This window comes from Netta rufina (assembly GCF_964035555.1).
Source record: "Netta rufina genome assembly, chromosome: 9".
NCBI classification, from domain to species: Eukaryota; Metazoa; Chordata; class Aves; order Anseriformes; family Anatidae; genus Netta; species Netta rufina.
Window position 1 is genome coordinate 3,929,993 of NC_140132.1, and position 13,036 is coordinate 3,943,028.

General features: G+C 36.2%; 1 protein-coding gene across 9 annotated transcripts in view; it reads right to left on the reverse strand.

The window, feature by feature from the left end:
- Positions 1 to 531: 531 nt before the first annotated feature.
- Positions 532 to 13,036, reverse strand: part of AGFG1 (ArfGAP with FG repeats 1) — a 38,140-nt gene continuing 25,635 nt past the window's right edge. For 2 of the 9 annotated variants that reach the window (XM_084291786.1, XM_084291780.1), the window contains 9 exons: positions 12,559 to 12,630; positions 11,442 to 11,651; positions 9,726 to 9,909; positions 8,979 to 9,058; positions 8,590 to 8,682; positions 6,462 to 6,509; positions 4,905 to 5,063; positions 3,391 to 3,482; positions 532 to 3,035 (listed from right to left, as the gene is read on the reverse strand). In XM_084291786.1, the coding sequence (XP_084147912.1) occupies positions 2,976 to 3,035; positions 3,391 to 3,482; positions 4,905 to 5,063; positions 6,462 to 6,509; positions 8,590 to 8,682; positions 8,979 to 9,058; positions 9,726 to 9,909; positions 11,442 to 11,651; positions 12,559 to 12,630 (998 nt within the window). In that variant the 3' untranslated portion in view covers positions 532 to 2,975. Of the gene's footprint in view, positions 3,036 to 3,390; positions 3,483 to 4,904; positions 5,064 to 6,461; positions 6,510 to 8,068; positions 8,114 to 8,589; positions 8,683 to 8,978; positions 9,059 to 9,725; positions 9,910 to 11,441; positions 11,652 to 12,558; positions 12,631 to 13,036 lie in introns of all 9 variants that reach the window. The other 7 variants (XM_084291787.1, XM_084291784.1, XM_084291788.1 and 4 more) reach the window with 5 other exon arrangements.

The window sequence follows — 13,036 nt, forward strand, 5'->3', positions numbered from 1 at the left end:
CTTTACGCCCCAGTAATTTCTCCCTCCAGCAGAGAAGAACATTTGCATCATATTTATGGCTCTCTTTCAGGATTCAAACTGAATTTGGTCCTTTTCAAACTACCCTGTTTCAATATTTGTTTCAGTGCAGCACTTGGGAAGTATGCAACCATTAAATTAAGTAACTAAGCTGCAGTACCTGGGCATCCATCTTGCAGAGTTCATGATGTACCTCTTCCAGCATCATCTTAAACATATGAGAACTGATATATCAGGATTAAAAGTATTACTCTAGAAGCTCACCAAATTAATTTCTGTAAAACAGGGATAAAGTTATCAAGTAAAATGCTTTGACATTAAAGCAAAAGAAGATATCTAGAAGTTAATGGGAGTATAGCTTTTTGGCAACTATGACAGTCGTGTGAGCAACTGCATGAACAACTGTAAAAAATTTTAAGACAAGACACAATTTCTAATCATGGGAGAAATATTTATTCATTTTGTACTTAATAGCTTTTATTAAAAAAAGTCAAGGCAGCTATGGTGTCAGTTTCTGTTCAATATGAAGGAGATTCAAGACAATACAAGATCTTCAGCCACTTGTCTGGAGTTTGATGAAGTTAGCAAGTGTACACTAAACTGGTGTGGTTATGCATAAAGTAAGAATTGGCAGCCTTTTACGCATTCAAGCTAGTAATGGAAAAATAAGACATTCTACTATTTCTGTAGCGTAATTTAAATATGCAGCCTTGCATATTTAAGTGAATTCCAGTATCTTTTAGCAGCAAACAGCTTCTTTTAGGTCAGAATAATTTGTCCAAAGCCTAGTTTACATCAATTTAGAAATTCAGGGAGCACAGGATTGTTCCCCTTCCACAGCGTGGTCTTCATCTCATTGATGAGACACTCAGTTCTCTGCAATAAGTATATTTAAGTGTTCCACAATTCCTTCTAAACCCTTGAAGATTCCCATTCTTTACTGCATTCCTGTGTCATTATTCCAAAACAGATGTCAACAACAGAGAAATACAGCTATTTATATTATACTGGTGAGGGCATCACTAACACCCTGAAAAAAAGTGTAGTTGCTGGGGGGTTTGCCTATGAATTCCCCAAAGGGTCTCAGGAATTAAAACACATACACTACTCCACGTCCAGCCAGTTGTAGTCGGAAGAACAAGCAAGTCTCCAAGTCTCTTTAACTTTAAATACATCAACAGGACAGAACAGACCTTTAAGTCTGGAATACTACTAGAAGCAATCTGTTGTGTCTGCCTGTCCTTTGGGATCTCCAAAGCTTCAGAAGAAGTTAACACGGAAACCACCATTTTCCACAGGTAGACAACATCAGTCTGCAGCCCTGGCATAAGAGTATTAATACAAACAACAATCAAGCCTTTCAGTTCCCCTGGAAATAAGCATATCTAGCATTCAGTCAGGCGGTTACAAATAAAGTTTCTTACCTTCAGGAATTCTCCCACTTGTCTCAAACTGGCTTCCACATCATTTTCTCAAATATCTGTAATAAACTGATCCCATTTATTCTTGTTATTTTGAAAACTGTTAGACCTTTATTCTTCAACTGGCCAGAAGCTTGAAGTCCTTGTATTCACAATGTTCACATTAATTGCTTAGCTCTGGTATTACACTTGAACTTAAGCCAAATTAAGTGTTTAAAACCCAGCACTGACTACTCTGAAAAACGTACTCTTGTTGCAACTTCCCTATTAAGGATTAGGCAAGCCACACATTCACTCCTCCACAGATGCTACTCTAGTATGACAAGAAATATTCCAGTAAATAAAAAAAACAAAAAACAATAAATTAACATTCCACAGGAGATCTTACTAATATATGTGCATTTTTAATAAAATGAGCACTAGTCCATTTGTTGTACCTTGGCCTGCTATTACACATACCATTCTGCTCACAACTAAGTCATGTTCAAAGACTCCATCATTAGCTACCCACAATTGTATCTTTTAGCAGTTAACCTTTTTTCAAGTCACTATCAGTGACTTTGTGTCCTTCATTACACAGCTATCCTGTCAGAGTAACTCAACTCAAGTTTCCTGTTAGATAAGTCACTTCACTAGAGTTAGAACAGCAGGCTTAATCACAAGGTCAAAACGTAGCTAAAACTGAGGGATGTGAAAATTAAGCTTAAATCACCTTTGAGCAGATCACTTTCGGTAACTCATTTGTGTATGAGATTCACAGTATGAACATTCTAACCCAATAAAGCATTATTGCACAGAAATAAAGCTACACAATCTTTTTCCTAATATTTATTTTTTTTTTCACCTGCAAACTGTAGCAAAACATGATCAGCTTTATTATGCAGACAGGTATCCCTCTAACATTAGAGATTTAGGCATGTATAAATAGAAGAGCTCTTAGGAAAGGAAACAAACCTTCAATTTAACTTCATGACTTCCAATACCAATGGTTAAAATGATGTAGCTCATTCATTCCAAGAGATACAACAGCACCTTAAAGTGGCTGATCTATTTCCCAGTAACATTTTCCACATAACAATGTGTTAAAGTTACAAATACTGATATGCACAAATAGCTATTTTCTAAGAAAAATATGTACAGTACTGCAGCATAATGAACGTGGTATCTGCAATAACTTATTAGCCAATTTTAATATACATGATACCGCTACTTTTTACCTGCCAGTTCACAGGTTCAAGGATGTTACCACAGCCCTCTGTTTTGCACATTATTACCTGGGGAGAGGTGTGTGTGTGTGTGGAGGGGAGGGGGTGTTGATTTTCTTTGTTTGGGGGGGCCTGTTTTTTTGTGTTTGTTTTTTCGTGTTTGTGTGTGTTTTTCCCCCCCCAAAGGTACACAAAGCAGGCTTTTATTTTAACTTCTTAAAGACTTCTTTTTTGTTTAAAGCTAATATCAGTGAAACAAGACAACAGTGCAAGAGGCGCAGAGATGTTATGTGACCACATAAGAGTTCTTTTGGGTAAAGTGTCTATAAGGCTATAAGAAAGGGTTGGTTGATGAGCTTCCTGTTGGGAATTGTCCTGTTGGTGCACCAGCCTGGGAGAAAATGAAAAAAGACATATTTAAGACTTTTTTTCTGTATCACAATTATAAATACAGTGTATATAAAATGGTAAACAACTTCTTAGGATATTTTTTACATTGAAGTTTTTTGTGTGTGTTTTTCTTTGAAGTGATACTGTTGTAAGGGCATGGTATATAAATACCTCCGTTTAAATTTGAGAAGCCTTACAAATGCCATGTCATCGTTATATTGAATTGCATTTAGGAGATTCACATGCTGCCTTCCCTTATTTGAAGTAAAAAAAATATCATGCAGCTCTATAATTGTTACAGATTATGTGTCTTCAGACATACAGAAGTTATTAATATCATGCAACAACTCACTCACCATAAAAGGGTTACTAGATACTCCAACAGCTGCAACTTGTCCAAAAGGAGTTACTACAGGCTTTGCCTGTCCAAATGCAGCAAAACCTGCTCCTTCAAGAGATAACAGTGGAAAACATTAACACTAGTAACCAGTCTACATAGAGATCTTTGCTGCAGCTCCAAAACAAAAGCAAGTGGAAGCTTGGACTGCACCAATCAGCAGGACTCACAATACTACATTGTTTATGTAGGATAAGAGCTTTTAAGCACAAAGCTTTCACTTAGCAGCTCAATCTATTTATACTAGGACTTCTTGCAGACACATATTGTTTCAGTTCAAGAAACATTATATGTATTAGCAAGATCAGTTTCCAATTCAATGCAGTCTGTCCCTCTCCTCCCCCTCCCAGCAAAGTAGCCTGAACACAGAAATAATTTGTAGACTAAAAGTCTGAAGTTCAGGAAGAACTTTGAATGTTCCAGCTGAAAAGCAATGAAAACAATAAGAAAATCAGAACCAACTTTGGCTCAGAGCTTGCCTCTGTTCACAAATTTTGAAAACCAAGCTCTTAAAATCATTCTCATCTGGAAGCTACTGCCTCACGCTTCAGCTGTACAACCACACAAACACTTTAATCTGCCTCAGTGTGCAGTCAAATGGATAGAATGAAGCAGATACATCACTTCTTTATCTTCAGAGCTCTAAAAAGTTTAGTTAAATAACAGCCATGTAAATTATACATGTGTCTGCAACAAAGTTTACACTCGCATAGGTAACAAGCCTAAAGTATAGCTGCTTATGTCTTCTCTACAACACTGCTTCAACAGATGACTGCTTTTCTATTAACGTCATCATTAACAGTGCACTCTTAAGATGATACGTGACAACGTGGCTACTTCAGATATATTAGTTATTGCATCTTAGAGCTAAAGTCCAGGAGCACTGTGCTGCAGAGCTCTGGAGAACTAATTATAAAAGCTTAACATGACACACATGAATATCAAAAAGCTAAGTTTCCTAATAGTAGAATACTTGTAAAAACGTACAGTAAGAAACCATCACGTATGTAAGTGTAAAAAAAACGTAGCTGATCTTTTTATTTTCAGCTGTTCATAACTACTCAATTCTCAACTTCTACACGTGCTTTTTTTCAATGTTTATTTTATCATATAAATTTTGGGAGAAAGTACATTCTGATTTTCTTGTGTCTGCTTTCTGAAAGTTAGCGAAAGCATTATCTGATGCAGACACTCCCAAATGAAGACAAAACAACCCTTGCAACTAAACCTTTTAGGCCTTTGAACACTTATAGTTTTAGTATCAAATTATGGTGAAGTTTGTTACATCACTGCACACAGTCAAGCCTGAAAGCTCAACTACAGAGCCAAAACCGTTGTGTGAGGGGAACCTCTCACCAATATAATTCGAAAGTTCATACAGAAATAAATATGCACCCGTTGTTGCTGACAGAGTCAAATCATCTTCTCCATGTTTCTGATTTAAACAAGATTATCTAAAGGATGTAGACCTACCATTTGGCTGCTGACCAAAAGCAGTCTGTTGGGGGAAAGCTGCCTGGGTCGGGAATGTGGGCTGCTGGAAGTTGCCACTAAAACTAGTAGGAAGACTGTAGGAGGCAGGAGTTCCAAATCCTGCAGGCATGCTCATGGATGCAGTACCAAATGTTGCTGCTGGTAGGCAAAAAACAGCATTAAGTTATTTATAGGAGATAACTTCTTTTCATAAGACATTACAATAAAGCCATGTTAAGGGTCTCTTAATGCCTCAGTGACCACACAAAAGTTATGTTTAAATCCTACAGCCACTGAACTGATTTGTTACCTTGGATCACCAGAAATGAGGTGCTTAACTTACTTCTGCACTTTAAAAAATAAGCAGAATAATTTAAAACGTGCTTGATCCAGCACATTCAGATATACTTTCTGGAAAGGCCTCTTCCATATTCTTGACATCAAATATTTCGCCTGAGGTTTTTCTGGTAAAAAAAAAAAAGTCTGCACACATCAGAAGCAAGCACTTTCAGGCAGCATAAGCCCCTCTTTTTCTCTACCAACAAAAGCATGGCAATATCTTCCTACATTACAGCTGCATTACAGGAAGTTACAAGTAAAAAAAAAAAAATTTAAGGGATACATGCATCCCTCTCACAATCCCATCCTATGTGTCACTTTAAAGGAAACTCTCATCATGCACATTAATTTGCACATAAAGTTCCTAGTGCAAACTCTCTTACTGTTGAAGTAAGACTTAAAACAAACAAACCAAACAAAATCTTGTCATCTGATTCTCTGCTGAAACATTTCAAGTAAAAGAACATACAGCACATATGCAATTCTACATGTCTCCAGCAAAAACAGGAGCACATCGAGTGGCATGTAAACTCTCGATGTACACAGGATGTAGTAACAAAACCATTATTCAGTGTTTTGGGAGTTATTCTTGTAGGAAGAAGACTATAGAAGGCTTTTTGGTACAAATACAGACACCAAGCATTTTCTTCTAGTCCAACTTAGAACTGTTCTTTTGAACTGCCAGATGTTAGATTTTACGCAAACCCGACAATAAAAAAATCATTGTTTTTAATGAATATAGTTTAAATCATCAGTTGAAAAGTTTACCCCCAAAGTACTCAAGGGCAAGACATTATACACACAAACCGCTGACAAAGTACACACAAAACTAATGTACTAACATTGTTTTAAGTTAAAATTAGCAAAGCAGCTACTCATCAGGAAGACTCGCTAGAACAAACAAAAGCACAACAAATTGAGTAACAACTTGGGATATCCCAAAAGGCAAACTACTAGCACAAGCTACAGGAGTCACTCAACTTGTTAGCATTCTATTGTGTCCATGGAGGATGCCAATAATGGTTTTGTTTTAGTTGCTTAATACATTTCTAAGCTCCTCTCTCCCTTTGCCCAGTTGCCAGATACCCATACCCACTCCATTTTTAAAACATGGAAAGTCTGAAATTCTACGTGCAGAGAACCAGATAGCTGCCAATAAGCTTTTACAAGCAAGTACAATTAGCCACAAGAAACTTGATACCAAATGTGGCCACCTACCAAAGTGAGCGTGAGGAAATATGTGAGAGTGCATTGCTCCCGAGAGGCCTTATGGAAGCCACAAAGAGACCAGACAATGTCAAATCATTTATACACATTTGAACAGTAATTTCTTAGATAACTTTATAAATATACTCACACACACAGCAAACCATTCAGCCATAGCACAACCAGTGATATATTACATTAAGAAAGCCATTAGAAATAAATGCTACAAACCAGACCTCCCTAGTAATAAATAGAGTCCATGCAGAAAGAAAGTTTAGCATAAAAGGACAAGCTACAAGTTTGTAACTTACATTGAAATCAGTTGGGTATTATCATTACCTACAGCCACATTCTCTTATCTAGTACATAACACTATAGCTGAAAGCGTTAGAAACTCTGCGAGCCAAAAAAAGCAGCTTAGAAGATGGAAGGACAGAGTTGCCACATTCAAATAAATTTATCTGAAGAGCATTAATCCAGTTATCTTTCATATGTTGCCATTGGGAGGAGGGACATTTTGAAGTAACTTCCTTCATAGTCCGAGAATGCTGCTTCTAAAGGCTACAAGTTCTTAAAGATGATGCAAGATAGCACAGTTAGCGATAAGTGATAAAGTGAGGTAAACTATTATGTAGCTTAACTTATTTCCCTCATTAAATAGCTGAATATCTCAAAAGGGACTTAAAACCGAATTCATTTTAGTAGAGGATGTGAATCAGATCAATTCAATTTTAACTCAGTTTCATTCAGCCTACCTAGAACTCTGAACAAAGCACAACTCTGTTAAAATGCATACATAAGCAGATCTAAGCCTGTGGAAGCCCAATTAGCAGATAAAAGTGGCCAAGTTTAGCAGTGTATTCTACTAGTTTTCCCATTTAAAGACAGGATTAATTAAAATCCAAAGATCAATGCTTTAAAGAGTTGTTTTTTTTTTTTAAATAAGGAAGTGATTGAGTTTTGTGAATGAATTATAATTCCATAGAATCCTGCCCCAGAAAATTAATAAGTCATGAGTGTAAAGATTGTATTTAAATGTACATTTTCTTATTTGTGCAAGGGAATAATATAAAGGACATCAATTCACCTGCTGTTTCAACCTATGCATTCATTTCAATGCATTACTGATTCTGTCAACGTGACCATTTTCATATTAGTCTGAATGAAGTGTCTTCCTGTGCTTCTTGAAACCAAGTTTTATTTCTAATACAGTTTAGTCTCAACATATCAGCTTTGTATGGCTTACATAAATTTCAGGTAAAGTGGAGTTAGATCTTCCAGTTTGTTGCAAAGTTCAAGTTTTTTAAGACAGACTTTAATGAAGTATACTCAAGGACGTTTTTTTTCCCAAATCCACCCCAAAAATTTCTATGAAGTATGCAACATTAACTTGACATTCTTTCCTGTATTAATTTTAACTGGATCCTAAATAATTCTAAATTAAAGATTGTAATCTAAAGCTTCAGTTTTTTCTGCTCTACCGTATAGTTATTTGTCCCAGTCTAGGCACATTTTGAAACATTCCACTCTCTGTCCCTTCCATGTTAATCCGCTTCATGTTCTTTAGATAAGGCACTGAATAAGAGAACTTGCAAAAAGCTAACAGTCCAGAACTTCACCTTTCCTGGTTTTAACTCCAGCTCTGACAACCTCAGTTTTGAGGGCTTTCAGGATTTGGAACAAAAGAAAGAAAAAATCAAGTGTATCAGCTTGGCAGCAAGGCTTTCAAGATCCCTGACTTCAGGGCAACCTGCTATGAAGCATACTTCAAAGCTAAAAAGTAATAATCTTGCACAGTACTAAGCTATTCAATAGCCTATGTATTACCAGATAGGTAGTATTAAAACATCTTAACTGATCATTTTGACTTTTTTCATGGCCACACAGTCTGTAATTCTAGGACTGGACCAGAAACAGAAAACTAGTGTCCTCAACCCAACAAAAATATCATATAACACCACACAAAGAAAGCAAAGGTAAGCTATTCATAAATATCATACTCTACATTGAACACACACACACCTCTAAAGACAGGTAACACAAAAAGCCTTTAAGAAAAATTACACAGCCATGAACAAAGAATCAATGCAAGCCCTGAAGAGTTTCACAAGCACAGGGTTGCTTTTTCTTTTTTCCTAACCTGTTGTTCCTCGGCTATTGGTCTGGAATGGATTTGTTGAAGGTGCCACTGGGGCAACAGGGGCAGCTACAAATGGATTTGTGGAAGGTGTTGCTGAAAGATTAAAAACATTGAATTTAATAAAGCCTTTTAAAAACAGCCAGTCTGACTCATATTAGGTTTGTAATACCTCTAGATAGAGATATGTAAGTATCTATACAATTTCTTGGAAATTTAGTAATCAATAATGAAATACTTAATTTGAAATGCAACACATGCACAGACAACAGTACTTTTTGGTGTCCCTTGGTAACTTCATTATAAGTAGTGTCACAGTACAGGACTATCAATTAAAAACTAGTAAGTTGCTTGCTTAGAGTCCATGAAAGGTGTTAGTAACACTTACATACCTCCAAATGGGGCAGGCACGCTTGAAGATACAGGTTGTGTCTGTGCAGTAGCAGCCACAGGTACTGTTCCAAAAGCATTGCTGAAAATAATTCATACATTCAGGACAGTCAGAATTGCTTGTTTAACAATTAAATACAACTTACATTTATTGTCAGCATATAAAAAAAGAAAAAGGAATGCTTACACACAGTTTGCAATGTGCATTATAATTCAATGACGCCAGCATCAGAGATAACTACTGCTGAGCAATGAAAAGTCCTCTCCACCAACAGCAAGAGAAAGAATATTGAACAGAGGTCATAAGTATAAGGTTGCAAATCAAAATCTTTAGGGGGGCACTTGCAATACCAGGCAGCGTTATAACATTTAGTGTTTAGTACCCTAATGATCTAGAAAGAAGCAATTGCTAATCTTTACATCAAAAATATTAGATTAACATTTTGCTAGGGATGATGCTATGATTTTTGGTATGTATACAAATAATCTGTACATAAGTATTACCATCTAACAGGTCCAGCATATAACAACTAAAAAGGTGCACAGAGCATTCTGCTGACTGCTTTATATCATCATACAGTACTAGTATTTAAAACACAGGATGCAGTTTCAATAGTGCTTCTAAACGTCTAACATTTCCTCAGTTTTTGATAAAATTGAAAACAAGTTTAAAAAACAACTTTGAGCTACTTTTCCTCATATTGTTTAAGTCTATGAAGAAAGTCACAAATATGTCTAACAAAAAGTACCTGCTGACATTACTGGTGGAAGTATATGCATTACTAGAGGTTGCTGTGGAGCTGAACACGCTGTCTAATTCTGCTAGAGCTGCATACTTGTCTGAAGATGCACTTGATTGATTTGGGGCCGACAAAGCAGGACCTCCTGATGCTGACACTACTGTACTGAAGCCACTTCCTTGCTCACTACCACCTAGAAAGAGAGAAGAAAGATTAAAAGAGATTAAGGTTTCACTTTCTGCCCTACTAATGTTGAGTACTAACATACAGATTTCATTTTCAGACTTATACTCAATACAAACTATGGCATGCAGAAGTGACATGCTTCTCTAGATACTCTGCAGTTCCAAAGAGCGTCCAGTTTCCCTGAGAAGACTAAATACTACTGTCATTTTCAATTAGAAGATAAAACAGATTTGAAGGTGTGTTTTTTTGTTACAGAACAAAGCTCTACATTATACACCAACACAAGTTTTCACATACCACTTGCAAAGAAAAGTTAGACTTTCTTCTCATAATTAATACAACCTCACATCTCCTGAATATACATTTCCAAACACTGAAAGAGATGCTGATGCTACTTCACTTTCTACAGAGAAAATGGACTCAAAGGACTATTCTTACAGCACCAAGTGATTCCACAAGATCTCACAAAGTTTGAACAATGATAAAAGAAAGCTGAAGATGGAAAAACAGAACAACAAAATACTGTTACTTCTGTTGATCTACAGAAAGACTCTCTCTTAAGAACAGATATTAGCAGGTAAGAAGAAGTATGACACCTGGGCATCTATCAATGGGCTTCATTAAAACTCCTTTGCTCCCCACAGCCAGTAGAGCTTTCTACTAGAAGAGGTGACCTTTATTTGATCCCTACACCTTATCTGTAGTCCTTCAAAAAGATTGCTAAACCATGGAGGCAGTGTCTTGACTGAATGCAGTCTTAGGTAGGCTACCACTGAATTGAGAGTGAAGTTGAATTTTGTATCTGTGCTGAAAATAACTTAAACTCTAGTTTTGTCAGAACTGGTGCTCACTGCCAATGAACTTTGATCAAAACCAAGCAGAAACCTTGAGGTGCCTATACATTTGTGAACAAGACCAACGAAGCCACATATTGTATTAGGCCACATTGTTTGGCAGCTGATGCAACTTTACTGTTCCAGCAACATAAAGAGTAAAACTGATCTGAACACTAGTGAAATTCAAGCTACATTTAGACAGCACTTCTTTAGCGCACACATACAAAAAAAACATTTTATTGGAAGAATATCAATGCTACTAACTTATAAAATAGTAAAGCAAAACCTTTTTGGGGCAGAGAGGTATGACAGTTACTCTGGCAATTCTTTGCAACAACTGCAGCTCTCCACTTGAGAGCCTTCACCATAGCTTTTTATATAAATATATTTGAGCTAAGTTTTTTATATTTATATGTATTTGAATGTGTATATATGTGCGTTGCTGTATGACTCATTTAGACAGTTATTCATCTTGATATCAATTAGATTCCTAAAAAGCAGCCTTCTGATGACATCCTTTTTGAAGTAACGTCTTAAAAAATCTCAAGCTTTAATTTCTTACACATTAAGGATATATTGAAGTGAAATTCAATTCATAATTTAAAGAAAGGACATTTTTAAATAGTTACCAACTTGACAGGCACAGCCATCCTTGTGGTAAGTACACACACATTATAAGCATGTCAAAAATAAAATTAGTTACCTTGCCCTGCACTGAAGATATTATCTAAATTAGCCAGAGCTGCATATTTGTCTGCTGACTGAAGATTTGGTTTATTCACTGCAGCTTTACTGGCTCCAGTTGCTGTTGCGTTGCTCTGAGAAGCATTGAAGGCTCCAAAGTCAGCACTGGAGGATTTGGGGAAGTTATCAAAGTGAGCAAAGTTAGCATTCACTGATCCAGCACTTCCACCTGTAACAAAAGTTAGATGTGATCGATACTTTATTTAGCTCTGAAGCATCTCCAACGTTAACTGCTGGTACAATAATCCCACCTCTCTGCAGTTACCTGAGGCAACAAGTTCCCCCTGCCCCATCCCTTTCCCTTATACTTCAAATTTAAGTTTGGAACAGGAAAAAAAAATTGTCTTTTTCAGTCTGCAGATCAGGGACAAAAGCTTCACCAGATTAAATCAGTCATAATTTGATCTTTCATATCTTTCAGATCTACGTGTTACCCATCAGCTGTTAAAGCAATTTCAGGACTTTTTGTTAGACTAACAAATATTTGTCTGAACCTTTAATATTCAGAATATTGGAGCTTTGTTTTCTGTCATGTATCTAATGAACTACTTGAATTCACTTAATGGTATGATATGCTTGACCATTTCAGGTGTCAGTCATCATTCCAGCCTAGAAGTCCAGAAGTAGAATGATTCTACATTAAAGTTTAGAGATTTTTGTTCTCTTTTCTCAGATTCTTAGACTAAATCCAATCAGAAAAAGGGTTGGGATAGAGAATATGCAAAACAGCTGTTTTTATACTGGGTTTCTACTTACATCAGTTATACATAAATCAATTGGAAAAATCCACATTAACTAAACTTATGTTTAAATACAAAACCATGAGCTTCCATCTCTCCACCATCCAAAAATTTTATTGATACAGACAGGTCACGTACTTAAATTTAAATGAATTACTCCATTACATGTATCACACTCTACAACAACTGGTTGAAGACTCCACTCATACTCTAAAACCAAAACATTTTAATAGCTTAATCAATGAAGTTAAAACATACGCAACAGTAGAAATGACGATGCTATACTACAATGGCATAAAATGAAGCAAGCTGAGTTTTCCACTGTGTGGAACTTACTGTGTACAGCCTGAAGAGGAAAAGCTGAAGTAAATTCACCAAAACTGCAGCTAGATGAAAGCGTTCTGAACGCTGGACAGCCAGAAATTGTGTGAGGGTTAAAGTTAACATAAGAGGGGAGAAAGAAAATTTGAAAAAAAGTTTAAAACGACACCACACTCAAAAGAAAAAAAAAGGAAAAGAAAGTCAGTCAGCCAAAGATCTAGACAAACAGCAAGTGTAAACTCAAGCAAAAGTTTTAAAGCATGATCAAATTAAAGGAAAGCAAAAATAAATCTTAGCAATAGGCTCTACACATGAAGTCACAAGAACATACACAAAGTATGTACACCTATTACACATTTGCACAGATGCCCTTGTTTTGGTACTGTGATGTGATTTTGGGTCTACCAAAACCCCTCACTTACAAGAGTGACAATTGATTCAGTATTTACCAAAAGCAGTACTTTTTTTTTTTTATTATTATTTCAGGTGTAGA